Source organism: Saimiri boliviensis, chromosome 12 (genome assembly GCF_048565385.1).
Source record: "Saimiri boliviensis isolate mSaiBol1 chromosome 12, mSaiBol1.pri, whole genome shotgun sequence".
Taxonomy (NCBI): domain Eukaryota; kingdom Metazoa; phylum Chordata; class Mammalia; order Primates; family Cebidae; genus Saimiri; species Saimiri boliviensis.
Window position 1 is genome coordinate 94640364 of NC_133460.1, and position 12659 is coordinate 94653022.

At 38.3% G+C, this 12659-nt stretch overlaps 1 protein-coding gene across 13 annotated transcripts in view; it reads left to right on the forward strand.

Annotated features, from left to right (window-relative positions):
* Nucleotides 1-12659, forward strand: part of ADD3 (adducin 3) — a 127264-nt gene that overhangs the window by 96125 nt on the left and 18480 nt on the right. For 12 of the 13 annotated variants that reach the window (XM_010333033.2, XM_010333044.2, XM_010333049.3 and 9 more), the window contains one exon: nt 10425-10563. In XM_010333033.2, the coding sequence (XP_010331335.1) occupies nt 10425-10563 (139 nt within the window). Of the gene's footprint in view, nt 1-4292; nt 4347-10424; nt 10564-12659 lie in introns of all 13 variants that reach the window. The other variant, XM_010333056.1, reaches the window with a different exon arrangement.

The following is a 12659-nucleotide window of genomic DNA, read 5'->3' on the forward strand; positions in this document are numbered from 1 at the left end:
CTATGCATAATGAAGATCATGCACCCCTAAGGCAGAGTTCAGCACATAGACACATGATGCCAAGGTTAGGGTTATATTAGGTTTCCAACTTGAGTATCAGAATTAGCACTAAGGCTTAGAACTGCCCTGGTAAATCATTTTTGTTGTGTCCTTGTGAATGTAGTCTCAGAGGTGAGTCCAAAACCGAAAGGGAATTCCACTCTGGGTAATTAATTCTCCCATACCTATAAAAACAATGCAAGCTTTGAGTAATTTTAAAAGCATACTGCCCACTTTAAAGAAACTCTTTCCAAATGGAAAGATTCATCAGAAACGTCATGATGAGAGAGTAAATATTCAGTGCTTTACTTTATGCAAACTTGAGTGTCTGTGTTTGTAAATACTTGAAGAGCACAATAATTATTCAGATCAAAATAAATTTGTTTCCTTCTCTAAAGAAACTCCACTTTTAAGAACTAACTTACTAGACTGGAAATGGTGGCTCATGTCTGTTGTAATCCAGCACTTCAGGATGCCAAGGCGGGAGGATTGCTTGAACCCAGGAGTTTGAGACTAGCCTGGGCAACATAGCGAGACCCTGTCTCTGCAAGAAATTAAAAAATTAGTCGGGCATGGTGGTGCGAGTCTGTAATCTCATACTTGGGAGGCTGAGGTGAAAGGACTACTTGAGCCCAGGAGATCAAGGCTGCAATGAGCCGTGATCACACCACTGCACTCCAACCTGGGTGACAGAGCAAGACCCTGTCTCAAAAAAAATGTAAGAAGAACTTATCAACCAGATGATTGTAAAACGATTGTTGTAACAGTCATTAGCATATGGGAACTAAAAGAATAAAGTTTCAGTTTTGGTTAAGGTTGTTAAATACTGAGATTTCTTTAGGAAGTGTCTAAAAGAGGACCACTGAATTCTTTTTTTTTTTTTTTTTTTTTTTTGAGACGGAGTTTAGCTCTTGTTACCCAGGCTGGAGTGCAATGGCGCGATCTCGGCTCACCGCAACCTCCGCCTCCTGGGTTCAGGCAATTCTCCTGCCTCAGCCTCCTGAGCAGCTGGGATTACAGGCACGCACCACCACGCCCAGCTAATTTTTTGTATTTTTTTAGTAGAGACGGGGTTTCACCATGTTGACCAGGTTGGTCTTGATCTCTCGACCTCGTGATCCACCCGCCTCAGCCTCCCAAAGTGCTGGGATTACAGGCTTGAGCCACCGCGCCCGGCCGAGGACCACTGAATTCTAACTGTAAAGTTTAAATTTAAAAAAAGTACTAAACTTCATTTTTATGCCGGGTTTTGGTTTTATAGTTTCCACAATAATGTTAAGCAGATTATTTTTTTACACTTATGTATTTCTATTTTTAAATTGGCTTAAAAGTAACAATTTTACTCATGCCTTGGGGAACTTAATGAAATAATGAGAAAAGGCAAAACACATAGTTTGTCATTTCCCTATTCACTTAACAAGAATGATCACTTTCTGCCCAGAGTGGAACAAAGAAGGCTGAGGTTTGAAAAATTAAAAGCTGATCTTTTTTTCCCTAGATCTTTGCTAGTGAATTTAAAATCTTGTTTGTGAAAGACTTGAGAAAGTGTATACATTTTGTCTTCCTGCCGTATTTTAGGACAGTGGTTTCTAAGTTTCTTTTGATGTAACAGAAACTTCACCAAGAGAAATGATCCTTGGTGGCTTGTATTATCTGCTGCTAAATAACAAATTATTCCAAAACTTAGCAGCTTTACAGCAAGCATTCATTATCTCACCATTTCTGTGGGTCAGAAATTCAGGAGCAGGTTAGCTGAGTTGTTCTGGCTCAAGTTCTCCGATGAAGTTGCAAGTCAGTATGTTAACCAGGGCTGCTGTCATTTGAAGGCTTTACTGGAGCTAGAGGATCCACTCTTAGATGGATCACTCACATGGCTGTTGGCAAAAGCCCACATTTCCTTGCCACGTGGACCTTTTTCTAAACCTGCTTGCCTATTCTTCCCCAGAGCAAGGATCCAAGAGAGGGCAGCCTGCAATGCTGCTTTTGACCTAATCTCAGACATCACACACTATCACTTGTACCATATTTCTTAGTTAGAAGTGTGTCATTAAATTCTCCCCATGCTCCAGGGGAGAGAAATTAAAGCTCCATCTTTTGAGGAGAGAATCGTCCACTCTCTAGTTACTATTTATTTAGAGACAGGTTCTTACTGCGTTGCCCCAGGCTAGTGTGCAGCGGCTGTTAACAGGCACAATCATCGCACACAAAATCCTGTGCTCAATCGATCCTCTTGCCTCAGCCTCTTGAGTAGCTGGGACTACAGGTATGTGCCACCATCCCTGGTAGGTCACAATTTATTTTAAAGGAACCTCAGTCTGTCATGCCACAATTTATTTTTCTTCCTCCCACATGCAAAATACACTCATCTCTTCCTAGCACCTCCTAAAAAGTCTTATCCCATTACAACATTACCTTGAATACAGAATCTCATCATCTAAATGTGGCCCAGCTGCAGATGATCCTCCTCAGGGTGTAGAACCTTAAGTACAGGTCCTATTGACCTGTGAAATAAAGATTCATGCTCCCCAGTGGCAGGACAGGTAACTGCTATAGACATTCCTCTTCAAAAAGGAGAAAATTGGGAAATACAAAGGAGTCACCGGTCCAAAACAATTGTGAAATCCATCTGGACAAATGTTTGGAGGTGTTTTGATTAGGACTCAGTCCTGCTGTTTACCAGGAGTGAACCTCCCAGGTGCTTGGCTCTGCCCACTAGGTTCTTGGTTCCACTGTCTGAATCATCCTTCCGTTTTCTTGAAAGGTAGCCTCTGTTTGCCACTTCATGTTTTTCTTAGACTGCTTTCTTCTTGTAGAAGTTTTAGGGATCCAAAGACCCCTTTTCCTTTTGTACTGTCTTTGTTCCTTTCAGCCCAAGCTTGGAGTGTTTCTGCTGATATAATTCATTTAGAAATTTTGTGAATCTCCTAAATATTGGGATTCATTCTGTTAGGCAAAATCCATACTCAATAAAGATTAAAATCAGATATTACTAATTCATTTTTGTAAGTAACAAATTTGTAAGCCTTCTATTTAAAATGCTTGGTTAATTTGGGAAGAAAGGAAATCAGAAGAGAAATAAAAGCAAAGTATAATACTTTTGTTTTAAGCATTTACTATATGCCAAGCACCTATTAGGTATTTTTAATCCTCAAAGCAGTTCAGTTAAAGAAGAATTAATATGCCTAGGTTACAGATGCATAAATTGAAACTTAGAGACATTGAATAACTTGCTGAAGTTTTACAGCTTAGTTAAATGATGTGATCAGAATTTAAACTCCAAAGCTCATACCTATAATCACTAGGCTGTACCACTTAGAGCATTCAGTGACAATAAAAAAATTCTGCCTGTATGTTTTAATATCATCATATTCATCTTCAAAGTCTGCTGCGCCAGTTAATTCAACACAACCTGAAAGAGTTTATAATCACAAGACATTTTGGTGTAATTGTAAATTTGGATGACAAAAATCACCCCTTATTGCCTTTTGTTGCGTTAGAGAAAATCAAGTTCTCTTTGCTGACAAAGTACATTATATGTACTCCTCATATATCATGTCTGTGGAGACCCTAAGTTTTTCTCAAAACAAAGTGTCCAGGACAAACTGTTGGAATTAAGTGATGCCTCTTCAAAGTTCAAGAAGCAAATGAATTGAAAAACTAAACAATAGCACATTGAACACAAGAGATAGATACTAAATTCTGAATGCATGGATGGATGGATAGTGACTAGCTGGGTGGGCTTTGAAACATAAAGCATTTGAATGTTGTCCAACAGGCTCCTACTGAACCTGACTGCTTAATATGGAAAACAGTTGCTGGGCTTCCTAAGCCTTACCACCATAGGAAGCAGTTTAGACTGGTTGACACAAATGTGCAGTTAAATTCCGTAGGTGGTGGTAGCTTGGGCACATGACATACTAACAATTTTTAATAACAGGGCAATGCATACTGCTACAAGCTTATGTTGATGCAAGGAGAAACGCCAAAGCTATATACATTTTAGGATGTCACTGGAAGTAAGGTGTAAGTGTTAACAGGGTGCCTTAATTCAAATAATTGGTCAAAATCACCATGATATATGGTCAATTAAGAAGTTTAAGATGCAAGTATTCTTAACTTGGTTTACATTTCTGTTGTACACAGCTTCAAGAAAAATATTCTAACCTTTAGCTTCTTATTAATTAAGACTTAGATACAGGAGAAAGACCATCCAGAAGAAAATATGGTTTATTTGTTTTTTCTCCTTTCAACAGGGCCAGTGGTATTCTATTTCCAAATGAGTACATTTCTTAATGGAGAAATTCTAAGTAAGTTTGTTATGCTCCTAATAATGCTTTAGGAGAGATCTAATGACATAATTGTAGGGTGCCTTGGGAGCAGCAAATCTGTAATCTTTTTTTTTTTTATTTTTTATTTTTATACTTTTTGCCCCAGTTTTCCTCTCTAGTAATTTTGAGGTAAAACATCCAGATGTGGATGTTTAAAATTCATCTCTGATGTCTCCAATATTTATCAGTATTTTTACCTGAGTGTAAATTAGACGTTACTGATAAATCAGCCCACATGGAGTGGTTTTCTTTTTGCTTGTTTTTTTTTTAGCATTAATTGAAATAATTTTATCAAGTTAGTTGTTGTTGTTGTTGTTGTTTTTTAATCAAATTGGTTCTCTTTTCTGTGACTTAAATATTTTATCTCCTGCCATTTTCTCCTGAAAGTTCTGACCTTGGATACAGAGCCTTAAAATGTGATGTCTCAAGTGAATTTTACTTTTGGTTTATAATATTCAGGAATATGGGAGTACTTAAAGTGTATTCTTCGCCAGCATGAATCTCAAATCTCTGAGTCTTTCACATTTTTACAAGTCCATTTTTGTCCATACCTTATGAATTCAAATTTTATAGCCTCACTCCCTCGACACTGATAGATATATAAAATAAAAGGGTGTGAGATTCAGATAAGGCTTTTAAGGCACCCTCTGTCTAACTTTTGCTTTTCACCTAGTGATTTATTTACCATACTTCTTGGACCTATGTTTGAAGAGCTGTTAAGTTGAATTTATTTAAAGAAAATAAATTTTACCTAGTAGGTAATGGGCAGGCCTAATTACACAGGAGGAATTTCTCATTCAATTAATAGGCTGATAAGACTGTTTTCTAGCTAATAACCTATGAAATGGATCTTTGCTACCTTAACTCGGTCAAGATTTAGATCAGATTCTTCACTTTCTTTATATCTAGGAAAATGAAAAGATACTCTTAGTATTAATTGAGCACTGAACTACACACTCAGGGAGAATCTAGAAATCTGAAAGACACAGTTTCAGTCATGAGATAATATGGTAGAGTAGGAAGATAGTTAAACAATCACAGTCATACATTTGGTACCCTAAGTACAGTGTAGGGAAATGTTCACAGTGAGGTGCAGAAGAGAAGAAATACAGAGATCCCTCCTAACTTGGATGATTAGGAGACTCCAAGGAGAAGGTAGCATTTATGATGTGTTGGATAAAGGATAAAAATTCATTAGGAAGAACGATGGAAGTCAATACTTCAGTTAGATGAAATGGATCGAGCAGGGATAGAGAAGTGAAGGTTGTGATCAGATGAACTTCATAGGCTAGACTAAAGCATGAGGTGGTAGTAATGGCAGATAAAGCGAAAAAATTACATAGCAGACTATGGAAATTTTGGAGTACCAAGCCGTTTTGTTGTAAGTTAGGAGTCAGTACATTTTCTCATCATTACCCATTTTGTTTACACAATTTTTTATAAAAGTGTTTGTTTTGGATCTGGGTTCAAATTTTGCTTTGCCTACCACTTACTAGCTATGTGACATCAGGAAGCTCATTTAACTTGAGCTTCAGTTTCCTCTTTAGGGAAACTGACACACAGTTGTGAAAATTACTTCACAGTTGTGAAAAATACTTCACACAGTTGTGAAAATTAAATAAAATAAGAGCATGCAGTACAACACCTAGCATGTAGTGGGCAACTATTTTTTGGAAATTAAATATTTATTGCTAATTTGAAGTATATTATGCTTTTGTGGCAACACTTTGAAGATTTTAATTCCTTAGACTATATTTTGGTTTTTGAAGGTCTTGAATCTGTCACCCTGATGGCGTTCTGATTTACTCATCTTCACAAAATTTAACAGCTACCATTACCTCCTCTTCTATGCTCTTCTGTACCTGAGAAAGAAGACATAGTTTATGCCATGGTTTTGTGTATATGTTGTTTGATCTTCTAACCCAGCTCTTCTCTAGTGGAGACTCCAGGGACCTGTTGGCTAATCTGATTTAAGAATCCCAGTATGTGGCCCCACCACCCTGCTTACAAATTTTCTCATTATGCTTTGATGAATTCTTAGCTACAAGAGGGCAAGTACTTAGCCTGGTATTCCAGGATCACCATAATCTGCTGCTATATCTGTTTTTTGTTTTGTTTTGTTTTGTTTTGTTTTGTTTTGCTTTGCTTTATCTACCATTGCAATCTAATGCTGTAATCTAGCCTAAGAGGTTTACTCAACATCTCAGATCACAACATGCCTGCTACCTTATTAGTTGTATTTGGTTTGAGAGATAGAATCCAACTCTGATTAAAATTAGGAAAAGATCCCATGCCCAGGTGAGGGTTCCAGATTTGAATCTTTATTACATTTACTTATTAGCTTTGTAACCTTGAGCAAGTTATTCATTGCCTGTCTCAGGACTTTGTGGTGAGACTCAAATGAATCGAGTATAAAGGATTATTAACATTGAACTTCAGTAAAAATATTAACTATCCATTTCAAAGATAAATAATTTTATTCTGATATTTTAATGGAAGCTCAGTAAATTTACTGATAAAAATCAGCTGAAATTAGTAATTATACTAGTAATTTTTTATATTAGTCTTAGTAATTTTTACACTTACTGTTTTATGCCTTAGATAATTATCTGAACAATATTTCAGAAACATTTGAAACATGTACAAATGAGTTATAAATGTTCATGACAAAATATTAAACCTTTTTTGCACTGGAAGGATTCTTATGGGTTGACACAATGTCAATTGTAAAAAAAGGCTGGGGAGATTGCATATACTTTGAAAATTGCCTTCTTTACTTCTGCATAGAAGCTATTTGTCAGCTTTAAAGGAGACATTCATATTTTTCCTCTTATTCTTAATTTGATTTCAGAAGGGCTTGTGCATCCCTCTTATCACACCATAGATAACCCCAAGGTTTAGAATGGCACTCACATATTGTGGGATATATGGAAATGAAGAAAGCAATTTCACCAATGTAAAAAGGGCATTGGACCTGTGTCCTTGCCTCTGGCATTTACTAGCTGTGTGTCATGAACAGGCTTTCAACGTTTCTTTTTTGACTTTCTCATCCCACCCAGCAGAAATTTCTCACCAGTTTATTAAATTTCTCACCAGTTGTAATTATCTTGAGCACCTGGTTGATTTTTAATCTTAAAACCATTGTAAATCAGTACACTGAGCAGGCAGTCTTAATTCATGCTGGCTGCCACAGTTGAGATAAAAATTGTCTCATCTCTAGCAAATGCGTACAGTTTTATGGCATTCACTTTGTATCTTAACCTCATTCCTGGCTCTGTCTATCCTTCTTATGCTCATTTTCTCTTCAGCTTTATTTTTCTTACCTATATTTATTTTTTTAGCATTTTAATCTACAGAAACTGCCTTAAATTTTTCCTAGAAGGACATGGGTGCAGGACATTTAATAAAATAGATAATGCCCACTTTGAAAGCTATTGTAATGTGTGTAAAAGTGATGCACAGAGTAGGGATCATTAATTTGGGGTTTTAAAAAACTGAATCAAAAAATATTGGTTATAACTACTTTGAACTGATAAAAGTTTAAATAGTTTGATTTTGAAGGGAAGATAGACTTTCAGAAGAGCAGATAGGCCCATTGTCATGTGTCCAGAAGTCCTTTATATAAAGATAAATGAGGTACTTTATATAAAGATAAATGAGGATATCTGGAAGATTTTTTTCCTTTCAGCCTTAATCAGGGTAAAATAGTCATGTTACTTATCTGTATGAAGGCTTCCATCTATCTTGTATACAGTTCTCAGCCATCTTATCTTCACAGGGTCTTGGGTGAACAAGAACCCTCCCTAATGGAGTTTTCTGACATATGTAGTATGTCTTTGCAGAGGATGTTTTACAGGAGAGTTGTTCTGATTTAAATCACCTATTTACTTGAACTAGATATAGTCAATAGAACTAGACGTTTTGAATTTTTATTGTGTGGATGATTTACACTTAACAAGGCTTGAATTTGTAAAAACAAAAGCCGTATTTAACTGGTGTAAACTGTTTGTGAACTTAGGATTCAAATGTCACAATTTGTATTTTTAAAAATTAATCACTCAAATATCCACTTGCCTTATTAGCAGAAAGTACACCATCTTCCTCTTGGAATTTCTGCTTTTCTCTGAATTCTTCCAAGAACTTTAGTGACTTACACTGAATATGTTCATCCGTGGCTTCCAAATCCAAGATGAGTGTGGGCTGTGTATTCATGCATCTGTATATATGTATGTGAGGGAGACACACTAGAGTCTGTTCAGCCTACCACTGCCAACTATACTTCCCTGCCTTGTGATAGAGTATTGAAAACCAGTCTTAAACTGTCCAACAGGAGCTATAGGTTCACTGTTTACCCAGATGTTTGTGCAGGCCACTACAGTGCATCAGGGAAGCATCTTCCTGTGCTAAGTTCAGTTAGGATGTTCCATGTTGCCTTACGGTTGAGCACCCAAAATGACATCTGTTAGCACATAGGTCTTTCAGTTGACATCATGGACACCTCTCAATATTATTCTAAGTGCACTGCAAACATTGAGTCAGGACTGGTCCTACGTCTACCATCTCATACCCTTAGACCCACATTTCTCCTTACCACCATGAGCTCCTATGCCATTATTTTTTCTTTAAAGTTCCTGGCCGGGCGTGGTGGCTCACACCTGTAATCCCACCACTTTGGGCAGCCGAGGAGGGTGGATCACTTGAGGTTCAGGAGTTTGAGACCAACTTGACCAACATGGTGAAACCCCATCGCCACTAAAAATACAAACATTAGCCAGGTGTGGTGGCATATGCCTATAATCCGAGCTATCTGGGAGGCTGAAATAGGAGAATTGGTTGAACCCAGGAGGTGGCAAAATTGCAGTAAGCCAAAATTGTGCCACTGCACTCCAGCCTGGACAGCAGAGCAAGACTCCATCTCAAAAAGAAAAAAAAAGTTCCCGTGACCTCTGGGAACTTAGATAGAGCCTCTCAGAAAGGCTTCATCTAAGCAGAGACTCCAGGAGACTTTATTCCTACCCTCATGAGGCAGACTACTGTCAGTGACTCAAAAGAGATTCACCCTTTTAAAGGAGGTTTTCTTAGTTATCTCCCAGGTATTCATACCTACCCTTCTTGGAGGTAGTGATGCCAAAATAATTTTCTGCCTTATCCCTCTTCGGCAAAGTGGGGAAATGGAACTAATTTCTGTCGGGGCATCCTACAACATATGTAACTAATCTCAAATGGAAGAGCAAGGGTTAAGTGATTTATATTGCAAGAGCCTTCATCTTTTAAATGAAGTAGACATGACCAAGAGAACAAATGATGAACTTAATAAAATAGGTGTTGGTTAGATGTGATGGAAAGTCAGAACCAATTATTTGTGATGTGAAGGACTGGGAGAAGTTTCGGATGATGAACCATACTAGTAACTCGAAGGTTACTCGAATAGCGTTGTTCTCTTAATGTTCAGGATTTTGATCTATATAAACACTGTTTCTGCCACTACCTCATCTCACTCCACCCCACCCCAAAAAAGATACAACAGAACTCCAGAATATGGAACCCAGAGTTCCATTAAGAAACTTTCAGAGTTTATGGAGCTAAGGCATTGCCATGGAAATCATAAAATGGAAACCATTATTTATTATGTCTTAGTAAAAACTTTTGCCATTGAGTAACTCTGTATTTAAAGTTGTTCCCCATTCACATGGGGACTCTGTATTAGCTAAGCAGGGAGTGGATCACTTTTTTTTTGCAGCACTGTCTTGGTGCTTGAGTTGCCTATTAATAAGAGGAGTTTTATCTGTGCCTGTCTAGTGTAGATATTACAATATCTCATTTTCTTTGATATTAAGAATGCATAATGGTTTTCCCCCCAAAAGCAAACTTCTTGCTTTTTCTTCCAATGCTTTGATTTTATTATTTTGTGTTTTACATTTGTTTTTAAATAGTAGAGGTAAAAGCTCTTCGGAAGAGGGATGGGGGAAAGATTGGTTGTATTGGAGCAAGTTACGTTTAGGCCATTCTGCTGCAAGTGAGATGCACATGCTCAGTCTTTATTTTTGTGTATTACAGGCCTTTCGGGAAGACTTGGAATGCCTTATTCAAGAACAGATGAAGAAAGGCCACAACCCAACTGGATTGCTAGCATTACAACAGATTGCAGATTACATCATGACCAATTCTTTCTCGGGTTTTTCTTCACCTCCCCTCAGTATGTCAGTTTTGGAGAATTTTAAACATTATCATTTTACCTCCACTTTGGAACACTGTACATCTCTAGCAGCATATTCTGCTCAGGTTCAGTCCTTAAGTTTATAACATCTAATACTTAGAGTAACATAGTGTTAGAACCTCCTGCCCTTTCATATCAACCAGGCATTTACTACACTTCATACAGATTATAAGATGATATAAGACATGGTCCTCAGCTGGGATCTGTGGCATGTGTTCGTAATCCCAGCTACATGGGAGGCTGAGGTGGGAGGATCACTTGAGCCTGGGAATTCGAGACCAGCCTTGCAACAAAGTGAAAACCATATCTCTCTTTTTAAAAATAAGAAATCTGATTTTAATGTGGCTGAATATAAATCATATCACAATTGGATTTGAAAGTTTGAGTTTTATTCCTAACTTTGACGGGAAGCCATTTTACGCAGAAAGATTATTTTAAAAGACCAATATATTTTCTGTGTGAGGAATGAACTGGGAGATTTCATAGTATTATTAACAAAAATAAAAGAGTCCAGATTTGGGCATCTAGTTTGGCTTGGGAAGTGGCGGAAGTTCAGCTTTGGGCATGCTCGTTTTCATTGCCAAGACATTGCATCAATTGGAAATGCAGTCAGAGAGCTTAGGAGAAAGACTTGGCAGACGGACATAGAGAGGTAGTACTGAAAGCTGTGGCCGCTGATTAAATAGACAAGAGGGTATAGGCTGACAAAAGATCCCAAAGAGAGAACCTCAGAAGCTCAAAGAGGAAGACTAGTCAGGGAAAACAGAAATAGTAAAAGAAGCTATCCTGCAAGTGTCCTGGATTCCATGGCAGGATAAGTAGCTACAGGAGACCTTGGCCTGCTGGCTGGAATGTACAAAGGCATGGCAGGAGGAAAGCCATGTGCCACTGTTTGGAGGTCAGGAAGTAGCAACCAGTTTGCCTGAAATACATACGCTGTGTTGTGAAAAGCGGAAGTTAAAGTTGGAAAGTTAGGGAGAGTAGGAGATAGGTTAATGGCTGACTGTAAAATTTTGTCAGAAATTATGTTATTTTGTATGGCTTATATATTAAAACTGTTCACATTACTTCAAAACATCTCAAAATTAAAAAGTCTTACACTGAAATATTGATTCTCTTTCAAAATGCTTGCTGGCATTCTCAGGTTAAAAGCAGTGCTTTAGAAAACTCAGTGGCTTTATGCATAATGAATTTACAAAGGGGCTGCAGTCAAGGCCAAGAATGAGGCAGATTGCAGCGATCCACACATGAGGTACAACCTGAACTCAAGTGTGGACGGCAAGGGACCTTATGAAGAAAACAGTCATGGAATGTGGTGACAAATTATATATGGTAACCCAGGAGAGATTAAGAGGTAGAGGTTACTTAGAGTATGAGCCTATAGGAATGGTACTGTCAATATTAGAAGCAAAGTAAGAAGAGAGAAGGTAAGGGAAAGAGAAGATAAAATCACCTTTAGACCCTTTTAATTTTCTTTTTTTTTCTTGAGTTGGAGTCTCGCCCTGTTACCCAGGCTGTAGTACAATAGCGCAATCTCAGCTCACTGCAACCTCCACCTCCCGGGTTCAAGCCATTTTCCTGCCTCAGCCTCCTGAGTGGCTGGGATTACAGGTGCGTGCCACCACACCCAGCTAATTTTTGTATTTTTAGTAGAGACACAGTTTCACCATGTTGGCCAGGATGCTCTCGAATTCCTGACCTCAGATGATCCACCCGCCTCTGTCTCCCAAAGTCCTGGGGTTACAGGCGTGACCCACTGTGCCCAACTGACCTTTTTAATTTTCATGTTACTGTGTTGTACACAGAAATAGCAGGCTAGGCCAGGCACAGTGGCTCATGCCTATAATCCTAGCACTTTGGGCGGCCAAGGCAGGAGTATCACTGGTGGCCAGTAGTTCAAGATGAGCCTGGGCAACATGGTGAAACCCTGTCTTCACTAAAAAATAAAAACAGCCAGGTGTGGTAGCATGCCCTGTAGTCCCAGCTCCTCAGGAGGCTGAGGTGGAAGGATTGCTTGAGCCTAGGAGTTCAAGGCTGCAGTGAGCCATGATCACACCACTGCACTGCAGCCTGGG